Here is a 19,282-nt window from a genome sequence, read left to right as displayed (position 1 = left end):
TGGTGGGCCATGCAGTTGCCTTCTATCTGTTTACCTACCATGGGAGTGGCTCATTCTGCTCTTGTGCTATCGTGTGTGCAGTCCCCTTTTCCTCTTTGTTATCTGCATGGCTCGGTTCAATTGTTTTCTTGCTCGCAACTTTTTATATTTCGCCCTATCGGTTGTGGGTTGTGTCTACGACGTTCGTTCTGGCTATTTGTTTTTTCTGTGCGCCACGCCCCTACAGGCATGCCCTGTCAACGTCGCCGCCTATGCACTGTGTCAGCGAGTGTGGTTGCTTGCGTCCGCCTGGGTTGCAACGTTTGTGTTCGCTAGGCATAGCGCATGGACCTGCCGCGCTGTCGTGTGGACCGCCATGGTTGTTCTATCGTTTTTTGGTTGTGGAGTGCGTGCACGCTATCCTTCATTTCTGTCTCCCGTCCAGTGTTGTTCCCGACTTTTTTGGCTTTCTTTTCCAGTCAGTTTGGCTGACTGGTAGGCTGCCTCCTCTGCCTTCCTCCTGCTGTGCTTGCTTGCTTCCTCTCTTCTCTTCCGTGCTCCACTCCTTTTTGTTCCTCTCTCCAGTTTCGTTTCGCTCTTGTTGTTTTGCTTTCTTCGGCTTGCTTGTTGTTTCGGTGATACTTCGGTTCTGCGTGTGCTCCACTCCTCGTATGTTTTGCCCGGTATAGTCACTGCCTCCGCGATGTTGGGGTAAGGCTGCCTGCGGCCGTTCTTCGTGCGCTGCCGGGATTACATTTTTACTTTTCTTTGTCTCTCCGCTCATCTTCCCCGGTGCTGTTTGCTTGCTTCTTTTTGGTGCCATCAGCTTACCTTTTGTCGCCTTTCTTTGTAGCCTCATCGATATGGCCTTGCTTCGTCGCTGTTTCAAGGGATCCTGATTTTGCGTCTTCGGTGTTTCGTGTAGCTGCAGGTCTGTTCTCCCAGGTGTTCGTCTCTTTCTTCCCGTTGCTATGATCTTCCCTTTTCTTGCTACCATTACTTTTCTAACTGTATTTTCTTATGTTGTCTGGTGCAGTCTGTTTCCATTCTCTTCGTCTTCCGCTCACTCTGCCTGCTGTTGCGGTATTCGGGGCTGTGCTGGCTGTTGCTGCTCTCCTCTTCCTCCCTGTCTTCGTCTGTGCTCTACTGAAAGGTGATTCCAATGCTCAACCCCTTAGGGCATGCACAGTGCGGCATAGCCCTTGAGTCCCATTAGCCACGTCTTGCAAAAGCCTACTGAGCCACCCGCAAAGATCCCATGTGCACAATGCAGCATCCTTGAATAGGGCCCACAAATATTTTTACATTTCAGCCCTTTGATTTTTTACTTTAATCCCTGTTCTTTGTATATCTGAAAATTCGACAGAAAGGACCTATTTCTTGGAAATGAATCACACAAGAGGTTCATATCGTAGACTACTATCCCCAACCTCACGCCGCACGTCTCTTAGAAGCGCGTCGGTCAAGCCGCCGCTCTCTTCGCCGATGGCGCCGCGGCCGCCCAAGATCTGGATGTCCGATAGGGACGTTGACCCCTTCCGGCATGGCGGCACCCGTTCCTTGCGGTCTCCGCGCAGGCCAGCTCCCGCACCCATGGCCGCCGCCGGGAGCACCCGGACACCACCGCCCGACATCCCCCTCCTTCCCTCCGCCAGAGCTGCTCTCCCCTCGCCGGCGTCGTGCCCCCTCCTTCCCTCCATCGGCTCGCCGACGCGACCGCCGCCGAGAGCAACCCGGACACCGCCGCCCAACATCCCCCTCCTTCCCTCCGCCAGATCTGCTCTCCCCTTACTGGCGCTGCTCCCCTCCTTCCCTCCATCGGTTTGCCGGCGCTGCCGCCCCTCCTGCCCTTCTTCGGCTCCGCTCTCTCCTCGCCACGGGCACGACCGTCCCTCCTTCCCTTCCCCGGAGCTCGTCCTATTTTCTTTGTTCAGTCCACACACTCTCTCTCTCAAACCACTCGTACCCTACCGAAGACTTTCTGACAGCTGGGGGGGCACGACTTTTTTCCCTCTCTCCTCCACGGTGGAGATTCTCCCACGTGGATGACTTGAGCTACTTGCTAGCATGGTGCACTGTGTATGCCCTTACCATCCATTGTCTCTGCCTGCGGTGTCTTCGTTTTATGCTTCTGTTGTCCCTCTTTTTTTCCCCTACCGTGCTCCCTGCGATATGGTGCTCGTGTTTATGCCACCGATTATTGTTTGCCTGTCCATCTTGCTTCTGGTACTTTGTGCTGTTAAGCGTGTTGTGTGCATCGCCCGATATATGTGTAGGTGTACGTCTTTGTGCTTTTTGTGTTGCTTGGCCCATGACCACACGGGATAACGTTTTTTTTGTTTGTTGGCTGTGTCCTCATACCGCCCTTTGCTGCTTCCTTTACTTCTTTCTAACAGTCGTCTTTTTGCTAGCCGTTGCACTAACCATTCTGACTCATGCATTCTCGTCTCTTCTCTATGCGTGTATATAGGGCCATCTGTGTATTGGTGCTTGCTCAGGCCCGATCTCTTGCTGGCAGTGTCTGCTTATTTCTTTTCTCTGCCTTTCCCTTTTTAGGTCGTGTGTTCTTCTCTCGTTGGTTCAGGCTTCTTTCGTATGTTGTGTGCATGCATTGGCCTCTCTGTTTCACCATGGTCGCTGTGCGCAGCTCCTGTGTGTTGCTTTTGAATGAGGCGGCTCAACAATGCATGGTGCCATTGCCCTTGTACCTATGGGAGTTTGATCCAGTGGACAACCTCCTGGCTGGTATTGAGCTTGTGCCATAAAAGGGCTCATCGTTCATACAACACATCAGGCTAGGCTCCAGAGGGCCAGTACTGCATTCCGTGCTTGTGCGCGTCATGTTCCGTATGCCTTGTAAGCCGTAAGCAATCACTAACTAAGCAAAGAGGTGAAGATGCACAGGCAAGGCAGAGCACAGGTAGAACCACCTTTTGGATACGCTTATGCTACTATGGTTGTATGTATTACCTTTATCTTGTCATCTAGGGTTACTTTATATGTTGTTTAATTACATGCTTAGTCGTTATTATTTATTTTATTAGATAATTTGGATACTGCACTATTTTCACTCTCATATGACATATCGGGTTTTGAGCTCTAAATGAAAGTAGTTCATGATTTAAAACAACTAAAATATGACTAATGGTGGGTCATGGGTACATGGTTTTGCTAGTCACATCCATGGTAGGTAAGGGTCAATCTCAGTGTTATGTAAATGGTTAGGGGTGGGTTATGTGAATACTTTTGTCAAAACCTCTTAGCAGGATGTCATGGTGACATACTAGCATACAATTACGTGACGTTATGTCTTGTGGATAAGTTATACACTTTTGTTCAGAGTATAAAACTGTTCGAACAGTCATGGCCCTAGTTATGGGTGATTGATCTAGATTCGCCTTGATTAGTCCCACTCTTTATAATTAAATAAACATGGTTAATAATTTGCTAGTATAAATGGGTGAAGCCGGTAATGTATGGTGTAGCACAGTATCGGTGAATGGTTGTCATGGTGTAGCGTGTTGTGGCACTGCCACTAGATGGTTTAACTTTGATTAATAATTATGTATGTTTTTGCTGTTTCTAAATAAATGTTTTATAAATGTTGATTTATACAAATCAACCTTAAGGATGTTTTCCTTTGTACTCCTGTGCATTGTTGTTGCATTTGTTCGGTGTGGCTTCTTGCGTACAGTGGTTGCGCCCAGCTTTGGTGTTTCCTTCTTTTCCCTTAGAAGCATGTGTTGAGTCAGATGAGTATACCTTGGAAGACTAGGCGAGTCACTATGCTCGAGGACTGCTTGTCAGCTGTTGCCACGTCTATTACATTCTGTATTCTATTACCTGCATTATTAAGACTTGTTAACGTTTATTTGGTTCTATAAGATGACGGTACTGTTATAGGTTTCTCTCTCATGTACCCGAGCTGGTATTGCACTCAGATTTAATACATATGTAACTTTGGAAATTGCTTAAATTTCTAGTCATGACAACTACCGCATACGTGAGCCCTCTCACCACATTGAACAGAATGAGGCAGCGGGTCTGCCATCCTCGTCTAGTCCCCATCTCAATCGCTGTGAGGGTGAGTGGGTGGACGAGCTCTAGGAGGCGATGCGGTCGATGAGCTCCCGACGAGCATAAATCAGGGCGGGTCAACGAGACTTATTTGGGCCGGCAATGTTCCTTCTCCCTCTAGTTATGCCTTCGAACTTCACCAAATCCACACCGATGAGCCCATCTAGATCCACCGCTATCTACTTCCACTTCTCCACTTTCGCTGGCCACTATGGATCTAGCGCCTCTAACCCCATGTAACGATAGTTAGGGTTGAAAATGGTATGAAAAATCCCGAACGAACTGGCTGTTGTTTATGGTATGAAAAATCCCGAACGAACTGGCTGTTGTTTCTATTTTCTCCTGAGCATTTTAGCCGGTAACGGGAATTTGTGGAAATGGAAAAGGAAACGTAAAGTTTTCCAGAAATGGTAACGGAAACAGTAACGTATTTTTTCTGACTGTTTTATCGAAATTTTGTATTGGACCAAAAATTTCTAAAATTTACCAGAAAAATTTTGAAAGCCCACAAAATCCTCTAGCTTGTCTAAGTCTCACAATCACATCCACACAACCCATCTTACTCACTAACTCTGAACAACCCGTACACTCCCATCCTCTGTATTTACTATGTTATTAATTTGTATGATGTAAGTATGAAGTGGTATTGTTATTTAACTATCTTTATGTTTAATATTTAATGTTATATATAACGTTATTTTTGACATGTTCCATCTACCGACAGATATCGATATATTTTTGTATCAGTGGTTCCGTTTTCGTAATTCCGACAATACCAATATCGTTTTTATTTCCGCCTCTATCATTCCGTTTTCTTTTTCGAACAAAAAAAATATGAAAATGGAAATGGGTAATGGGTGAGACAGTTTTCTGACCGTTTTCGTCCCTAACGATAGTGACCACCGATCTCGGGGGTGTCAGCAGCAACTACTCATAATTCCGATCACCTGTATTCCCCTCCTCTGTTTAGGTTTGGGGTAGAGTTCCTCGTTCGCTCAATGCATTTGTTGGCCATGTCTTTGTGGCTTCTCTAGCAAAACCAATGCAGAAGAAGCGAGAGTTTTGACGAGGCTACTCACCCTCGCCATCTCTCCCCTTCTCCCCTCCACACTGACTGGTGGCAGACGTGGCATGGTATGATCACTTAATAACCACATTGCCACACACTGTAAATGCCCTTCGGCACGTCATGTGGAAGTCTGAGTAGTAGCACAATGGTTTGAGGCAGTTGCTACTGTAGTCTGGCCACTGATCACTGACAGTACCTTTTAGATTTTTAGCTGAAACTGAAATGAGTTGTGCATGGTAAGAAATTGAAGGATGCATAATGTAAGGCCCTGTTTAGTTCCTAAATTTTTTTTCTCAAAAACATCACATTGAATCTTTGGATACATAAATAAAGCACTAAATATAAATGAAACAAAAACTAATTACACAGTTATGGGAGAAATTCTGAGACGAATCTTTTAAGCCTAATTAAGACATGATTAGCCATAAGTGCTACAGTAACCAACATGTGCTAATGACAGATTAATTAGTCTAAAAAAATCGTCTCGCAGTTTCTTGGCGGAATCTGTAATTTGTTTTTTCATTTGTGTCTGAAAGCCACTTTCGACGTCTGGTGAAACGTGTGACGCGATATTTCTTGCAAAAATTTTTGTAATCTAAACGCTGCCTAAATTCTGCAAGAGGTTGCTGCTAACAGCTAGGGCTACTACAGTCAGAATTGCTTGCTCTTCAGACCATTTCATTAATGATCTGGTTAGAACTCTTAAGTCCATAGGTTACATCATTAAACTTTTAATATATGTTTGACCCTTCCTCTTGAAAATAAGTGCTCCAATGATTCCAGTTGCCTTTTCAGCGTTCTTCAAGCAAGATTACATATCATGAGGTAATAATTTTCTTGCACGATAATTAGATGAGGTGCGTTGAAAACTCGAAATTATTTTGAGGTGGGGCCAAGAACTATGTATGTTAGTACATCTGTTTCATAATATAAGATGTTTGACTTTTTTTTTTGCAACGTTTGAGCATTCGTCTTATTCAAAAATCTAGTACAAATATAAAAAATAATAAGTCATGCTTAAAGTTCTTTTAATAATAAAGTAAGTTACTAGAAAATAAATGATATTTTCATAATTTTTTGAAAAAGGCAAATGGTCAAACATTGTAAGAAAAAAGTTAAACATCTTATATTATGAAACAGGGTCGGGGTAGGGAATATCTTTTTTAGGTAATGGGCAATCTGATATTTGCTTTGGCCAACGCTATAACCAATTAGGATGTGGTTTTTCACTATTACAGGCCTAAATAAAAACAACAAAAGATGGTCATTCTGGTTGGAGCTTGGAGGGGGAGGCGTAGGAATTTAGGTGGGCCGCGTGTGGCAGTTGGGCCCATTCTGCTGAACAGCCTAGCGTAGAAATGTGCGTCCGATCTGGCCCGACAACTCGTGCACAGATCATGAAGAAAAATCTTAACGGCCATACAAATCATTTGATGAATTAGAAAATTTCGAACGCTTGATCAATAGCAACTATGAAATTCTATCATCATATTACTGTACTTGGACTTAATTACATTGGCCCTTCGGTTATGATATGAGTAGATAGATATATTATATTTATTGCTTAAATTGAATTCCTCACAACAAGAACAACTAAATGATACTCACATGGTTTTTGAAACTATACGGGTAGTCTACTTATATCTTAAAAATCATCAACCACTTTACGTATATTTTGAAAATCAGGATAGTAATTAGCACGTACGTTAGGTGTCCCATAAATTGAAGTAACTAATATGAGATTTGCTTCGATCCAACAAAAAAATATCTTAAGATATCAGTACCTCGAGGTATCAAATTATTTCTCATCATTAGATCTAGCTAAGTAGTATGTGCGTTGTTAGATTTAACGATCAGAAACGATTTGATACCACGAGTTAGTACCTTAAGATATTTTTATTACGTTTTGTTAGACTATAAAATTGCTCAACTAATATAGGGCCACTGTGTGTTGACCCTCCGTAGAGTAGCCACGCAAGGTGGCCATCGTGCAGGGGAGGAAAGCTGTTGGGCGACACGTGGAAGATATGTGTGGTGTTTGTGATCCATTCCAAGCCACGTAGGCCTTTTGTTATGCACTTTTACCACTGATCAAACGTTTATTTTTATTCTTCTATCAAACACGTGTACAATTAATATTTGGGGTTAGGGAGAGGATGTGTATGAGCTAGCTTTTTGATTTGCGTACACGTCTTCATATTATAATCCAATAGCAGTACGTGTATTTGATAGATGAAATTAAAATTTATAAACAATCGATCACTAGACGGATCCTTCGTTATATATCGGTCCAAGAAACGGATCCTTCGTTATATATCGGTCCAAGAAACCTTCTTGGCTGGAGTACTCTGATTTACCTACACGATGGCAGCTCGGCGGCGCGTCCTTGTGGCGTATAGGATTTCAGCGGCAGCAATTAATTTCCCTCCTGGTCTCGCGGTCAGTTATCGGTTAGATGATGACAACGACAATTATTGCTTGTATGATCGTAACATTTCATTATATTGATATTCAACACTTAGTTTTCGACACAAAGCTTTAAATATATATTTTTGTAAAAAAGGTCAGTATTAAATTTCTAGTTGTATGATACACGTTTCTAAATCAGTATAAATCTGTAGTTCGAGGAGAATTTGATCGAGCAACGTGTATTTTTTTTGGGTAAAACTTACTCTTAATATATATAAATATGTAAAAATATAAGTTAATGTTAAAATACTCTTTACAATAAAACTGAATTTTATGCAGGACGAATTGCTTAGACCAAATTGCCGCAATTATCATCATAATGGGAGTATTGGACAACCCACATCAACATGTGAAAGCGCACGAACAATACAGTCCAAGACTGGCAAGGCAACTTTCGTACGTAATGGTAGAAGTATTAATTTGACAAGCAACATACATATCAATTAAATTGCCTTAACAATATTATTCAACATGAAAACTAGACGAATTCAGTCGGATGGGCGCGCGTGCGGAACTGGGGCCATATATGTGAACATTCCAACAAGTAGTACGTTGAACATGAACTTGCGGTTTGAATTTCAATCCTCAATATTAGTGATATTGACAAATTAATTTGAGCTAGCAGTTCATTTTGAACATGTAAAATGCCTCGTTTAGTTCCCAAAATCTTTTTCCAAAAAGATTACATCGAATCTTTTTGACATGTAAATGGAGCATTAAATATAGATGAAAATAAAAACTAATTGCATTGCACAGTTAGGGGAAAATGATGATATTAATCTTTTGAGCCTAATTAATCCGTGATTAACCATAAGTGTTACAGTAACCCACATGTGATAATGACGGATTAATTAGGCTCAAAAGATTCGTCTCACGGTTTCTAGGCGAGCTATAGAATTTGTTTCTTTCATTCGTGTCTGAAAATTTGTTGCGATATCCGGTCAAACGTCTGACGTAATATTTCATGCAAAAATTTTTGGGAACTAGGCAAGCCCTTGATAGAGAACAACGAATCAGTGACAACACGTGCTCCGTGGCAGAGAATATGCATTATAAAATCCACACGTAGAATGGAATGCGACCGAAATGCTTGCTTATGTTCTACTAGTTCAACCAAAAAATCATTACATCAAACCGAGGAAACGATAGATTGAATTTTCAGAGATGCGACAGCAGGAACGTACAACATAAGCGCCACCGGCCGGCAGCAAAGAAAGCGCTAAAAACATCACAACACACGTACACAAAAGTGTGTTCCAACACTTGCAGTGCACATACACACGGCACAGGAATCCACTAGCTAGCCGCAAGAACGGCTAATTGTCGATCGGTCGATCTGCAGCTACGTACGTACGGGAGGCGACATACATATATATATATCCGGATGGATGGATGAGCTAGCGCCTAGCGGGGGGTTCGGCGATAGAGGGAGTAGGCGTTGAGGAAGGCGAGGAGGAGGAGGAGGGCGGAGGCGAGGAGGGCGAGGAAGGTGGAGCTGCCGATGTGGCGGCAGAAGTTGCCGTAGACGTTGCAGATCTTGTTCCACCGGGTGTGGGAGTTGCCCTTCAGCCCCACCCACGCCACCGCGCCCGCCGATCCCGTCGCCGACGCCATCACCCCCGCGTAGAACTGCATGCCCGTCCACGCCACCAGAGAGGGAGGGAGTAAAATTGGTCAGTATATATGTAAACTCTTTTTTCAATATTACTCTCTCATTTTTCTATTTAACGTAATTGACTTTTCGATCTAAACATTTGACTGTTCAAAATTTATGTGTAAATATGTATAATTATAAGTTAGTAATAAATTAAATTACAGCAAAATAATTAATAATTATACGTTTGTTTTAAACAAGAAGAAGGGTGGTCAAACACGGATGTAAAAATCAATGGCATTAAATAAAAACGTGGAGAGAGCAGTTCTTTTCGTCGATTGTCATGCATGACCCGCTGTTGAATTTTATAGAATAACTTGTGCTTGTGCGTGCATGCTTAATTTGATAATTCTTGAATTTCCCTTTGTTTGAATTTTCAAACGTACGTACCTGAGTCAAGCTGGTTAAACTGACTACTATTAATTGATGTTACTACTGTACGTTAATATAATAGAATATCTGCAACTAACCTTTCCACACATCCTTCGGTTGATTTAATTAGTTGATATATTTCGATATGTTAACAACAAGCTCTGACTAACCTGCCCAGGTCATATCAGCTTGGGACTGCGTGTGTACGTCGAAAAATCGATGGTCGTATATCTTCTCGGATTCTTATATTTAACACTATTAAATTTTAGATATATGATTGACAAGTTATCTTAATTTTTTATGTAAATCTAAAAACATGACATGCTTAAAGGTTTTTTTAATAATAAAGTAAATCATAAAATATATAGTAATTATGTAACTATTTTAGTAAAATGAGTGAGTAAACGTAGGTTCGAAATACAAAATCATCAAACTAGAAATTAAACCGAACTATTGTACGGGATAACGATGTTAGACCAGGCGCAGTAGTCAGGTGGCATGCATGCTACAGCTCTGGCTGCTGAAACTGTTACATGCATGATAGTTTGCGCATGGTGAATTGGTGAGATAGAGGGGTGGAGCTCACCACATCAAGCAGGATGAGGAGGAAGAGCGTCCTGGCAGAGCATGCCGAGCTGGAGAGCAACCTCAGCGAGCTGATGGCCGTAACCAAGCTGTACAACGACGTCGCACACAGCGCCGCCAGCAGATATCTGCATGCAGCCAAACAGGTCCAAACATCAACAAAGATATATAACATATCAGTATAACAACACTTAATAAAAAGTTAATTATTTTGTCAATCTGTCTACAGACTACATGTATATATATGTATGTATGTATGTATACTGACATGAGCGCCGGTGAGTGGGTGAACTTTGCTGGGACCGGCGCGAGGATGAACTGCGGCGGCCTCACCACCACGGGCACCATCACCGTCTGCTTGGCGGTCACCAGCACCACGAGCGCCGACAGCGACACGGCGAACAGCAGCGCCCGCAGCGCCACCTGGGCGCCGGAGTTGCTCGCCGGTGCAGCAGGGGGCCCGTACCGGCCGCCGCCCGACTCCGACGCCACAGTCGCCGTCTTCGCGCCGGTGCTCGCCGTTGTCCCATCCACGGTGGCCATATCGCTTCCCTTCAGCTAAACAACACAAGGTCGCAACAACACGGATCAGCTAGTATAGTGAGAGATATTGGTGTAGAGCACGGCTGTGTTTATAGATTATCTGGCCGGCTCGCGTGAGAATGCACGCTGTCAGATCAACTTAATTAGTTGTCGGATTGTGAGGTAATCTCGCAGCAAGTAAACGCTGGGGAAGATAGCGTGATGTGACTGGATAACTTAGCCACCGCATTGGAGGGGTTTCGTTAATTCGCTTAGGTTGGACTGGTGTGGCTGCGTACACTGACTAGTCGATGGATGGATGAGCCAAACGCAGGCAATAGGGCATTCTTATACGCCAAGTACAACTTCGACCCGATCCTCCGGCCTCTTGCTTTGTTATTCATTGCAGTCTTGTTCACATCGTGGAAAGTCAAGGCTCATGATCCAGTTGATCCATAAATATATGTATGTATGTATCTACTCTGGCCCAGATAAAATTGAACCGGTATCCACAATCAACTTTGCTATTTTCTCAGTCGAATCATAATACACTTTATATTGGGCAACGCAGAGAACTGCAACATCAGAATAATCATTGTTGATCATATGTTTGATTACATTCACATGAGTATATAAAATATTTATTAATATTATGTTTGAAGATTCTTTCTTTCAATCAAAAAAAAGTAACCAAGTATTTTAAATCAGTTTATTTTGATTTTAGATTTTTATATTTTATACTGGATTTCTAATTAGGGGCAATTGTGTCATACTGTTTGGGGTGTGCCAGAATTTTTTGCTAAAATTTTTTGGTGGTTTAGTTCACAAAACTCAAAAAGGTGACCAAACCCAAATTTTTTTGGCTTTTTTCGGTTCAACTCAAAAAAATTTAGCAACTAAATAGCGACCAAATTTGAAACTTAATTGGGCCATGGAAAAACCACCCAAAATATATTTTTTTATGCTATGACTTCTTTTACTATATATTGTCGTAGATTTGGATATCGGCAATATATATGGGGTGGCTAGCGAGGCGTATAGATCGATGATTAGGATGAAGACACAGGGTTACCTAGGTTCAGCTCTCGACTAGTGAGATAATATCCTACTCCTGCTTGACGATTGTATTGGATCATGGACAGATCAACTAGAAGATTGCCGATCTGAATATGTCGTGCGTCTGGCCGTCCCCTATAAGGGGTGCCCCAGTCCCCTTATATAATGGGGGATAGGACTTATAGGTAAGTTAGAGTCCTAATCTAATGAGACTAATATCTATCCTAATTCGGTTACAACTCGAATCTGGTACATACGGCATGCAATCCTACAGTTACGAAACTCCGGTTGATACCATACAGATAAAATCTCCTTCCTATTCGGTATCTCTAAGACTGTATGTATACATGTAGTCTACGGTACCCCTAGTACAGGTATTCCACAGCAGCCCCCGGAGTCGTACATAGTCGTACAAATCGTCCGTGTAGATTGTTGATCATCAGACATATCTTCGCACAATATGCTTTACGTTATCCGAGTGCTTCCTGGACGCTCCGCGAGTGCTTCCCGAGTGATCCTGAGTACTCTGTGATGATTGTAGAGGATGTGGATGGCTCTGAATAGAAGAAAGTAATAGGTGCATCTTCGATGCACCTATTAGTTATAGCCCCCGACTCTATGCTTAAATGCGTAACAGTCTTTTCGAGATTGTATAAAAAAGGCTTAGGTGCAGGTGTAGCCCCCGACTCTACGCTTAAATGCGTAACAATTAAACAAAGAGTCTTTAATGGACTGTTACCCAAGAGATGTTTCTCGAAGTTTCGAGTTTTTTGACTCGAGCAACACTATTGACCCGTGTGGTACTCAGCTCTGGTTGCTCTCTCCGAGCGATTTGTACCCGAGTGGTTTGGAGATGGTTTTTGTGTCGTATCTCCCCAGACATGTAATTTATAATTAGATTGTGCCCGTAGGGTAGGTTATGCAGTACTGCCTAACCGATACAGCCGAGTAGTTAGTACCGAGTATATTCGGGTTTTTACTCAAAGTTTAGGCATAGGCTGAAAAGCGTAATTAAGTGCCATAGGCGATATCAAATAGTGCTCGTGTAAAAGCAGTTATAGCCCCATTATATGGGCGCGCCGTTGATTCTCGAAATGTGAGAAATCATGAATTTTATGTCACCGTTTGGGTGAAGCATAAACTCGCAACATTCTCGTCGACATGGTATCAACTATGTCAGCACCGAGTTTTACGCGTCGGTCCGCTAGGCCCACGGAAGGACATAGTAACACTTAGTCGGTTTTGGAGATTTGGAGCCGTTGAACTGTTTTAGTTCAGCGATTTTGGAGATTTGGTGCGATAGAGCACTCGTGGCACAGTAACCGATATCGAGGCCAGCTTAAAGCAGTCGAGGCTACTCGGGTCCGGTTTGTTTATGTAGCCTTGGCAATCTTCGGGTCATTCGAGAATGTGGCGACCAGCTTCAGCTCCATGTCACCTAATAAAATCATTGAGAGGCTTTAAAGAGGTACCCTGGCGCGTGGCCGAGGAGGTGAGGGACATGGCGATGAATGCAACTCATCAAGCCTTCGCCATAATGAAGTCCCTTTGCCCCTGGGTAGTCTTTTTAGCCACCGCCGAAGATTTTATAGCCAATTGCTACTCGGAGAAGGTGTTGGCACTAGTGGAGGAGGCTGAAGCCGGTGCCTACCCCATAGTTCAGACCTTTGACCTACAAATAGGAAATGTGGCAATTAGCAGTAACCTGTCTTTTGTAAGACCTTTGTTTGTCTGTAATGTAAATTGTTTTGCTATTGCTTTAAGTCTTTACTCTAATCTAGATCTCGCTATATGAAATGAGCTATGTAAACTTGTGCTGTGTACCCATCCCGACAACCCCCGAGTAGATTTAGCCAGCGCGGAGCGTAGCATATTAGTCGGTTTGGTACAGTAAATAAGGCGTAGCCGCGAACTTTGTTTAGCTTTATTCAGATATTGGTCTCATGATCAAAAAAGAGATTTTAAACTATGGATGAAAACAGATCGAATACGGTCGGAAACCAGCTCTATCATATTCATTTTCATATTTTTTTCGGAATCGAAATCGAAATCGGAAACTCGGATATGAAAACGGAATCGAATATTATCGAATACAAATACGGAGTGATACGGATCGAAACGAATACGGTGACAAATATTAATCGGAACATAAAAACCTCTTAAACTAAGCTTCACGTATCATTGAAGAAATATAACTTGTTATTTTTTTAATATAAGTATATAACTTATCAATATTTTTAAATATAAGTAATTACTAATACCATAAAAAGAAATATCCGTTGCGGTTGTATGGTCGTGGATGCCTAGACTACTTGAAGCCAGTTAATCAGAACCAGCTAAGGTTAACACTAGTTTGGCCATTGAGATGGACTTCTTTAGGTCGAGCTAATTTGATTGAGTGGTTAATGCATAGGTCCGGATATTCGGAAAAAAATCCGGATACTATCCGACGGATATCACCTGTACCGTATTCGTTTCCGTATCCAAAAGAAAAAATCCGAATCCGATTCCAAATCCGAAAATTTCCGGAACTATCCGACCGAAGATATCCGAATCCAAAAAACGATCGGGTCAGGCGGAAATTATCCGAATCACTTTCAACCCTATTTTAAACAATAGATTTTTTAAAAATAACCATATGACATAATACAATGTAGCCTCCTGATTGGCTTGTTGAGGGTGAAAACCACTCGGCCGCGCGGTCGAAGGATGGAGAAAGAGGAGGCTTTTATAGAAAATGTACTAAGTATGAGGGGACTTAGCTGTTTGATATTTCATAAGTCACCACTTGATGGCGATGATGACGGTCAACATACAGATGTGATCACGATTCGGTGGTGACGATCCTGATATTGAAGAGAGATGTGGCCGACATGGTAAATAGATTACCACTCAGCGGTGACGAAGTTGATACGTCCATCACGGTGGCGGTGCAAGCATTCGGTTTAGTGATGGGATCACCACTCTGCGACGATAAAGTTGATGCATCCGACGGTGACGAAGTTGATGAAGAACCTATGACCTTCTGTTGGAAACTAGGGTCGTTGATGACCACTCGTTTCATCTTGAACACTCGACAAACTTCAATCATGTTTCGTGTTAATCTGTTTGCCAGGAGTCTTTTACCGTTGTATGTTTCTTAGTCCTGAGATGAGTTGGCTTCGTGGCGTCTGCCCATCCCGACAGTCCCCGAGCGGGCTTAGCCAGCGTGGAGCGTAGCATCGTTTACCCAGTTCGGTATAGTAAGTAGGGTGTAGCTACGAAGTCGTATAACCACATCCATACGTCGATCCAGTGACCAGATAAAGAGCTCATGAGTAGTAGATTTGATTTTCCTAATTCTTGTCATCCGAGTCATCGTGCTGATCGGAACGAGATGCAGAGATTGCATCTGCCGATGTGGCGTAGGAGTTAGCCATGTCAAAGAGATCCTTGACCTTAGTTGGCTCTTTGCGAGTGAATTTCGCGATAAATGACTCATCTTTCACGCCTTTGTGAAAGGCAGTGATGATCATATCATCATTGATGTTGGGGATGGAATTGAGAACTTCAGAGAACCATTTGATATAGGCCCGGAGAGGTTCGTTCTTTTTCTGTTGGACTTGGTATAGGTCGTATTTGGGCCGTGGTCTATCATAAGTGCCTTGGAAGTTGGCTGTGAACCGATTGCGAAGTTCTGCCAAAGAGTCAATAGACTGTTTGGGAGCCCCAACAACCAATGTCTAGCCGACTCATCTAGAGCGACTGATAGATAGTTAGTCATTGCTTAAGTGTCGCCGTCGGCTGCTCGGATAGCCATGGTGTACACCGTTAGCCAAGCCTTGGGGTCGATGGAGCCGTCATACTTCTTGATACTAGTCGGCTTAAAACCAGTCGGCCAAGTAAGCTGGCTTATGTTTTTGGTGAAGGCCGCTACACCGTCGACTATGTCGGTGTCTGAGCTCTCGGGTGACCGATGTCATGCCCAGAAATTCTTCACACGAATTTCTGAACTTAATTGTGTATTAAAATCCCTGTCCAGGACCAGCCAGGGTACACAAAAAGACAATGTTGATTGCATAACCATCGTTCTTAAAAACAACTGAAAATAACACTTATTCTAACGAAAATGCAGCGGAAAGAAAGGTAGACTAGCTCCAGCGGGTACGGCTCCAGTCCACAGGCAAAGCTTCGACGGCAGACCAGCTCACTCCTGAGAGTCACCTCCATCGGATTCCACTTCTAACTCTGGAGAGAGAAATTAGGCAAGGCTGAGTACAAACCACCGTACTCAACAAGTAGCACGGAAAAGAGGGTAATAAATGATGCATAAGGATCATCAAGGATAGGCTTAGGGTTAGTTGCAATAAAGCAGCACTTAAATAAATAACAGAGAATAAACCGAATAAAGATAATTAAATACGTTAAAGGATAAGTAAATAACAGTTGTAAAAATACCACAACACTGTCCAACGTTACACCAAGTTGCGACAGGCCCAACCACTACTCAACGTTACACCACGTTGCAGTAGTCCCAAGTGAAAACCAGTTTACCCAAGTCATTAAAGGTTCACTAATCACAATGAAGCTGGGAGTTCGCCCGTAACCGTGGGCACGACTATTCTAATATGTTATACTCTGATCAGAGGTATACAACTGTACCCATAAGACACGACTCCACTACACTTGAACGTGCGCCGACATACCACCATGACATACCGGAAAGGAGACCGTGATAGAACCCGTCACATAACCCTCCCTATTTAATCGTACCGCACTTCAAGTTTCACCCCCTCCTTTACACCAAGTCGGGTAGTCCCCTCTTGTGCCTTGGTAGATCCGGAAGCAGCAGAGGCTTTCGTTACACCACGATTGCCCGTCCATACTCCATCATGCCTACCCTTGCCTTGGTATGTCAAATAGTTCGAAGCCATGCTCCAGATCCCACCTTACCCATTCGGCATGTGGTTAGCACTAACTTACTTCCAGGGTTTCCCGTGAACCGGTCCTTAATTGCCATGGGTGCAACTCTCAAAACCATGCACCCACAGCCCACCATTATCAATATTTTAGTAGACATTAACCTGAACCGGGTAATGAATCATAATTAACAGCTATCTAGAACTAGTAATGATTAAGTGTAATCCCATGAGCTACTTGTTCTAATTACGGCTAAGCATTAACCTAGGCCTAACTTTACTCAAGTTACCCCTGGTCTTACATGAATAGAGTTGGATAATCAACGGCATAATAATAAGGATTACCCGAGAAATAAATATAGTCAATACTTTAATTAAAACAATGCATATTTGAATAAATAAAGCAGGGAATTTGCAATAATAGGTTCAATATGATCAAAGATGAGTGCCACTTGCCTTCCTCTGGCCCCTAGGGTACTTCGGCGACGATCTCGAAGTAAATCGGCTCTTTGGTGGGGTCCGAATCTAAACGACAAAGCACAAAAATAAATAAAACAGGCACAAACTCTACTGAAACAGTAAAAGAAAGTATTTTTAATGGATTCTTGATAATTTTATGAATTTAATGAAATTTGAATGGACCTAAACGGAGACTAGATGAATTACTTATGAATTTTAGAAGTTTTCTGGTTTTTTAACTAAACAGAAAAGTCCTAAATCAATTATTGCGCAATTAATAGGGCTGCTGACGTCAGCGAGGACAGAGGAGGCGGTGGGCCTGAGGGGAGAGAAAGAGGGAGAGAGTGGTGGGTTGGCCGACCAGTGGGCCCGGCCGAGAGGGAGAGAGGAAGGGGCTAGCGGGTGGGACCCGCCGACCGGTGAGAGGGAAACAGAGAGGGGGAGGAGAGCGTGGCCGACGGCGAGTGACTTGAGCGGCACGGCAGTGGCGGCGACAGCGCGATTCGGCGGCGACCGACGACGTGAGGGCGATAACGGCGACGGCGACGGTCGGCGGAGAGAGGGCGACGACGACGACGGTGACGGCCGGCGCAAGGTGACGGGCGGCGGCGCATGGTGCCGAGTGCGACGGCGACAGCACGCGGGAGGGAGAGACGATGGCGGGCGCCGGCAGCGGCGGCTTGGCGACCGCGCGGCGACGGAGGGCGACACGGAGAGATGCGGCGGCGAGCGCCGGCAGCGCACGGCACCCGGCGACGGCGCGGGTGTGAGGAGACTCGACGGCGACGGAAAAAGAGAGAGAGAGAGGAGGGGAGGGCTCACCGGCGACAACGGAGGGCAACAGTAAGTCGGCGAGGACCCGAGACAGGTGATGACGGCCGGTGGCGTGGTCGATCGGCGGTGGCGGCGGAGATTGCTCGCCGGCGGTGAGGAGGTCGTGCGCGGTGGCGGAGGGGAGGAAGAGGCGCGAGGGTGTTCGGGTGCGCACCGACGGCGACGGAAGCCGGTGGAAGGTCGGCGAGGTCGAGGCGACGGTGGCGACGTGAAGAGACGGCGACGTCCGGCGAACGATGGTGAGATCGAACGGCGGCAGCGAGCTGCGGAGCGTGGCGGTGGTTCGGTTGAGCGGAGGAAAGGCGGCGGCGGCGCGAGAGCGAGGGGGACTTTATAGGGGGAGAAGCGCCGGCGAGGGCGCGACGGCCGTTGGGGAGGAGGTCGAGTCGGCGACGAGCCGGATTCGGCGGCGGCGGTTGCGGCGGGGAGTTGGAATCGGCGGTGGCACGACAAGGGCTCGGTCCGGCCAGGCGAGGGAGGCGAGGCGGACTTGCGTGGCGCGACGACTGGCTGGGCCGAGGCGGGGACTGGGCGAGCTAGGCCGAGCGGCGGCCCAGGAGGGAGGGAGGAGGGCACGCGCGGAGGGGAATGGCCGGCTTGGCTGGGCCGGCCTGGAGGGAGAGGTGGGCCGGCTCGGCTGGGTCGGCCTGGGAAGGAGGAGAGGAAAAAGAAAAAAGAACAAGAGAATGGTGGAAAATTGGACTTCGGCCCAATTTGAGGAGGAAGGGAAAAAGAATGAAAAAGGAGGATAAAAAGGAAAGCCCCACTTTTGCCGAGTTTTAGATTAATTTTTGGGCAAAATGTTATACTCTGTGATTTAAGTTTAAATCCCGTTAATTGATTTGGAACTTCGATTTAATTAAATTAATTCTTTAGAGGGATTTTTCCTGAGTTAATTAAGCCAATTATTATTTACGAATTTCCTTTACGAATTTAGGCTTGGGACAAAACTCCGGGTGTGACAACCGATGCCTAGACCCTCGACTATGGCTCCGATGTTCACGGTCCCGACGACGACGTTCCTGGCAGGCTTGACGTTGGCGTTTGATCTTTCGATGAAGGTTGAAGCTATCTTCCTAATAGACACACTTCTCCTCGCCCTCAAGGTCTTGGCGTTGTTTATCCAGTCGGCGTATTTTGTCATTGAGGCGTTGTTGCTTACTGGATGTGTCTTTCCTCTGCTCAGGGTCGGGAGATGCTCGGCATGATCTGTTATCAGTCGGTGGCCCGAGATCCGGATGGTCGTTTGGAAACGTTCGATCTAGATCGGGGTGACCTAGTCGACTGAGTCTCCGACCGTACCAGTGG

General features: G+C 44.7%; 2 protein-coding genes across 7 annotated transcripts; one reads left to right on the top strand and one right to left on the bottom strand.

The window, feature by feature from the left end:
• The first annotated feature begins 411 nt into the window (after positions 1–411).
• On the top strand, positions 412–8,302 carry LOC107304664. 6 transcript variants are annotated; one of them, XR_005812264.1, is made up of 5 exons: positions 414–690; positions 833–910; positions 1,016–2,899; positions 7,874–7,990; positions 8,077–8,302. XR_005812264.1 is itself a non-coding variant. In XM_015839657.2 (3 exons), exon 3 carries the CDS (start codon positions 1,523–1,525, stop codon positions 2,447–2,449), a length of 927 nt encoding a protein of 308 aa, XP_015695143.1. In that variant the 5' UTR covers positions 412–690; positions 833–924; positions 1,016–1,522; the 3' UTR covers positions 2,450–3,566. The 6 variants fall into 6 exon arrangements, 2 of the variants coding, with proteins under 2 accessions (XP_015695143.1, XP_015695141.1); XR_005812263.1 differs by having other exon boundaries at positions 7,874–8,302; XR_005812266.1 differs by lacking the exons at positions 7,874–7,990; positions 8,077–8,302 and adding an exon at positions 4,009–5,455.
• Positions 8,303–8,718: 416 nt separating this feature from the next.
• LOC102719130 (CASP-like protein 1D1) lies at positions 8,719–11,017 on the bottom strand. The gene is made up of 3 exons (XM_006657589.3): positions 10,474–11,017; positions 10,207–10,333; positions 8,719–9,223 (listed from the first exon to the last, which is right to left on the bottom strand). Exons 1-3 carry the CDS (start codon positions 10,746–10,748, stop codon positions 8,999–9,001), a joined length of 627 nt encoding a protein of 208 aa, XP_006657652.1. The 5' UTR covers positions 10,749–11,017; the 3' UTR covers positions 8,719–8,998.
• Between the last annotated feature and the right edge of the window lie 8,265 nt (positions 11,018–19,282).

Source organism: Oryza brachyantha, chromosome 7 (genome assembly GCF_000231095.2).
Source record: "Oryza brachyantha chromosome 7, ObraRS2, whole genome shotgun sequence".
NCBI classification, from domain to species: Eukaryota; Viridiplantae; Streptophyta; class Magnoliopsida; order Poales; family Poaceae; genus Oryza; species Oryza brachyantha.
The sequence above is the reverse complement of the archived record's forward strand: the minus strand, read 5'-3'. Positions and strand labels throughout refer to the sequence as shown.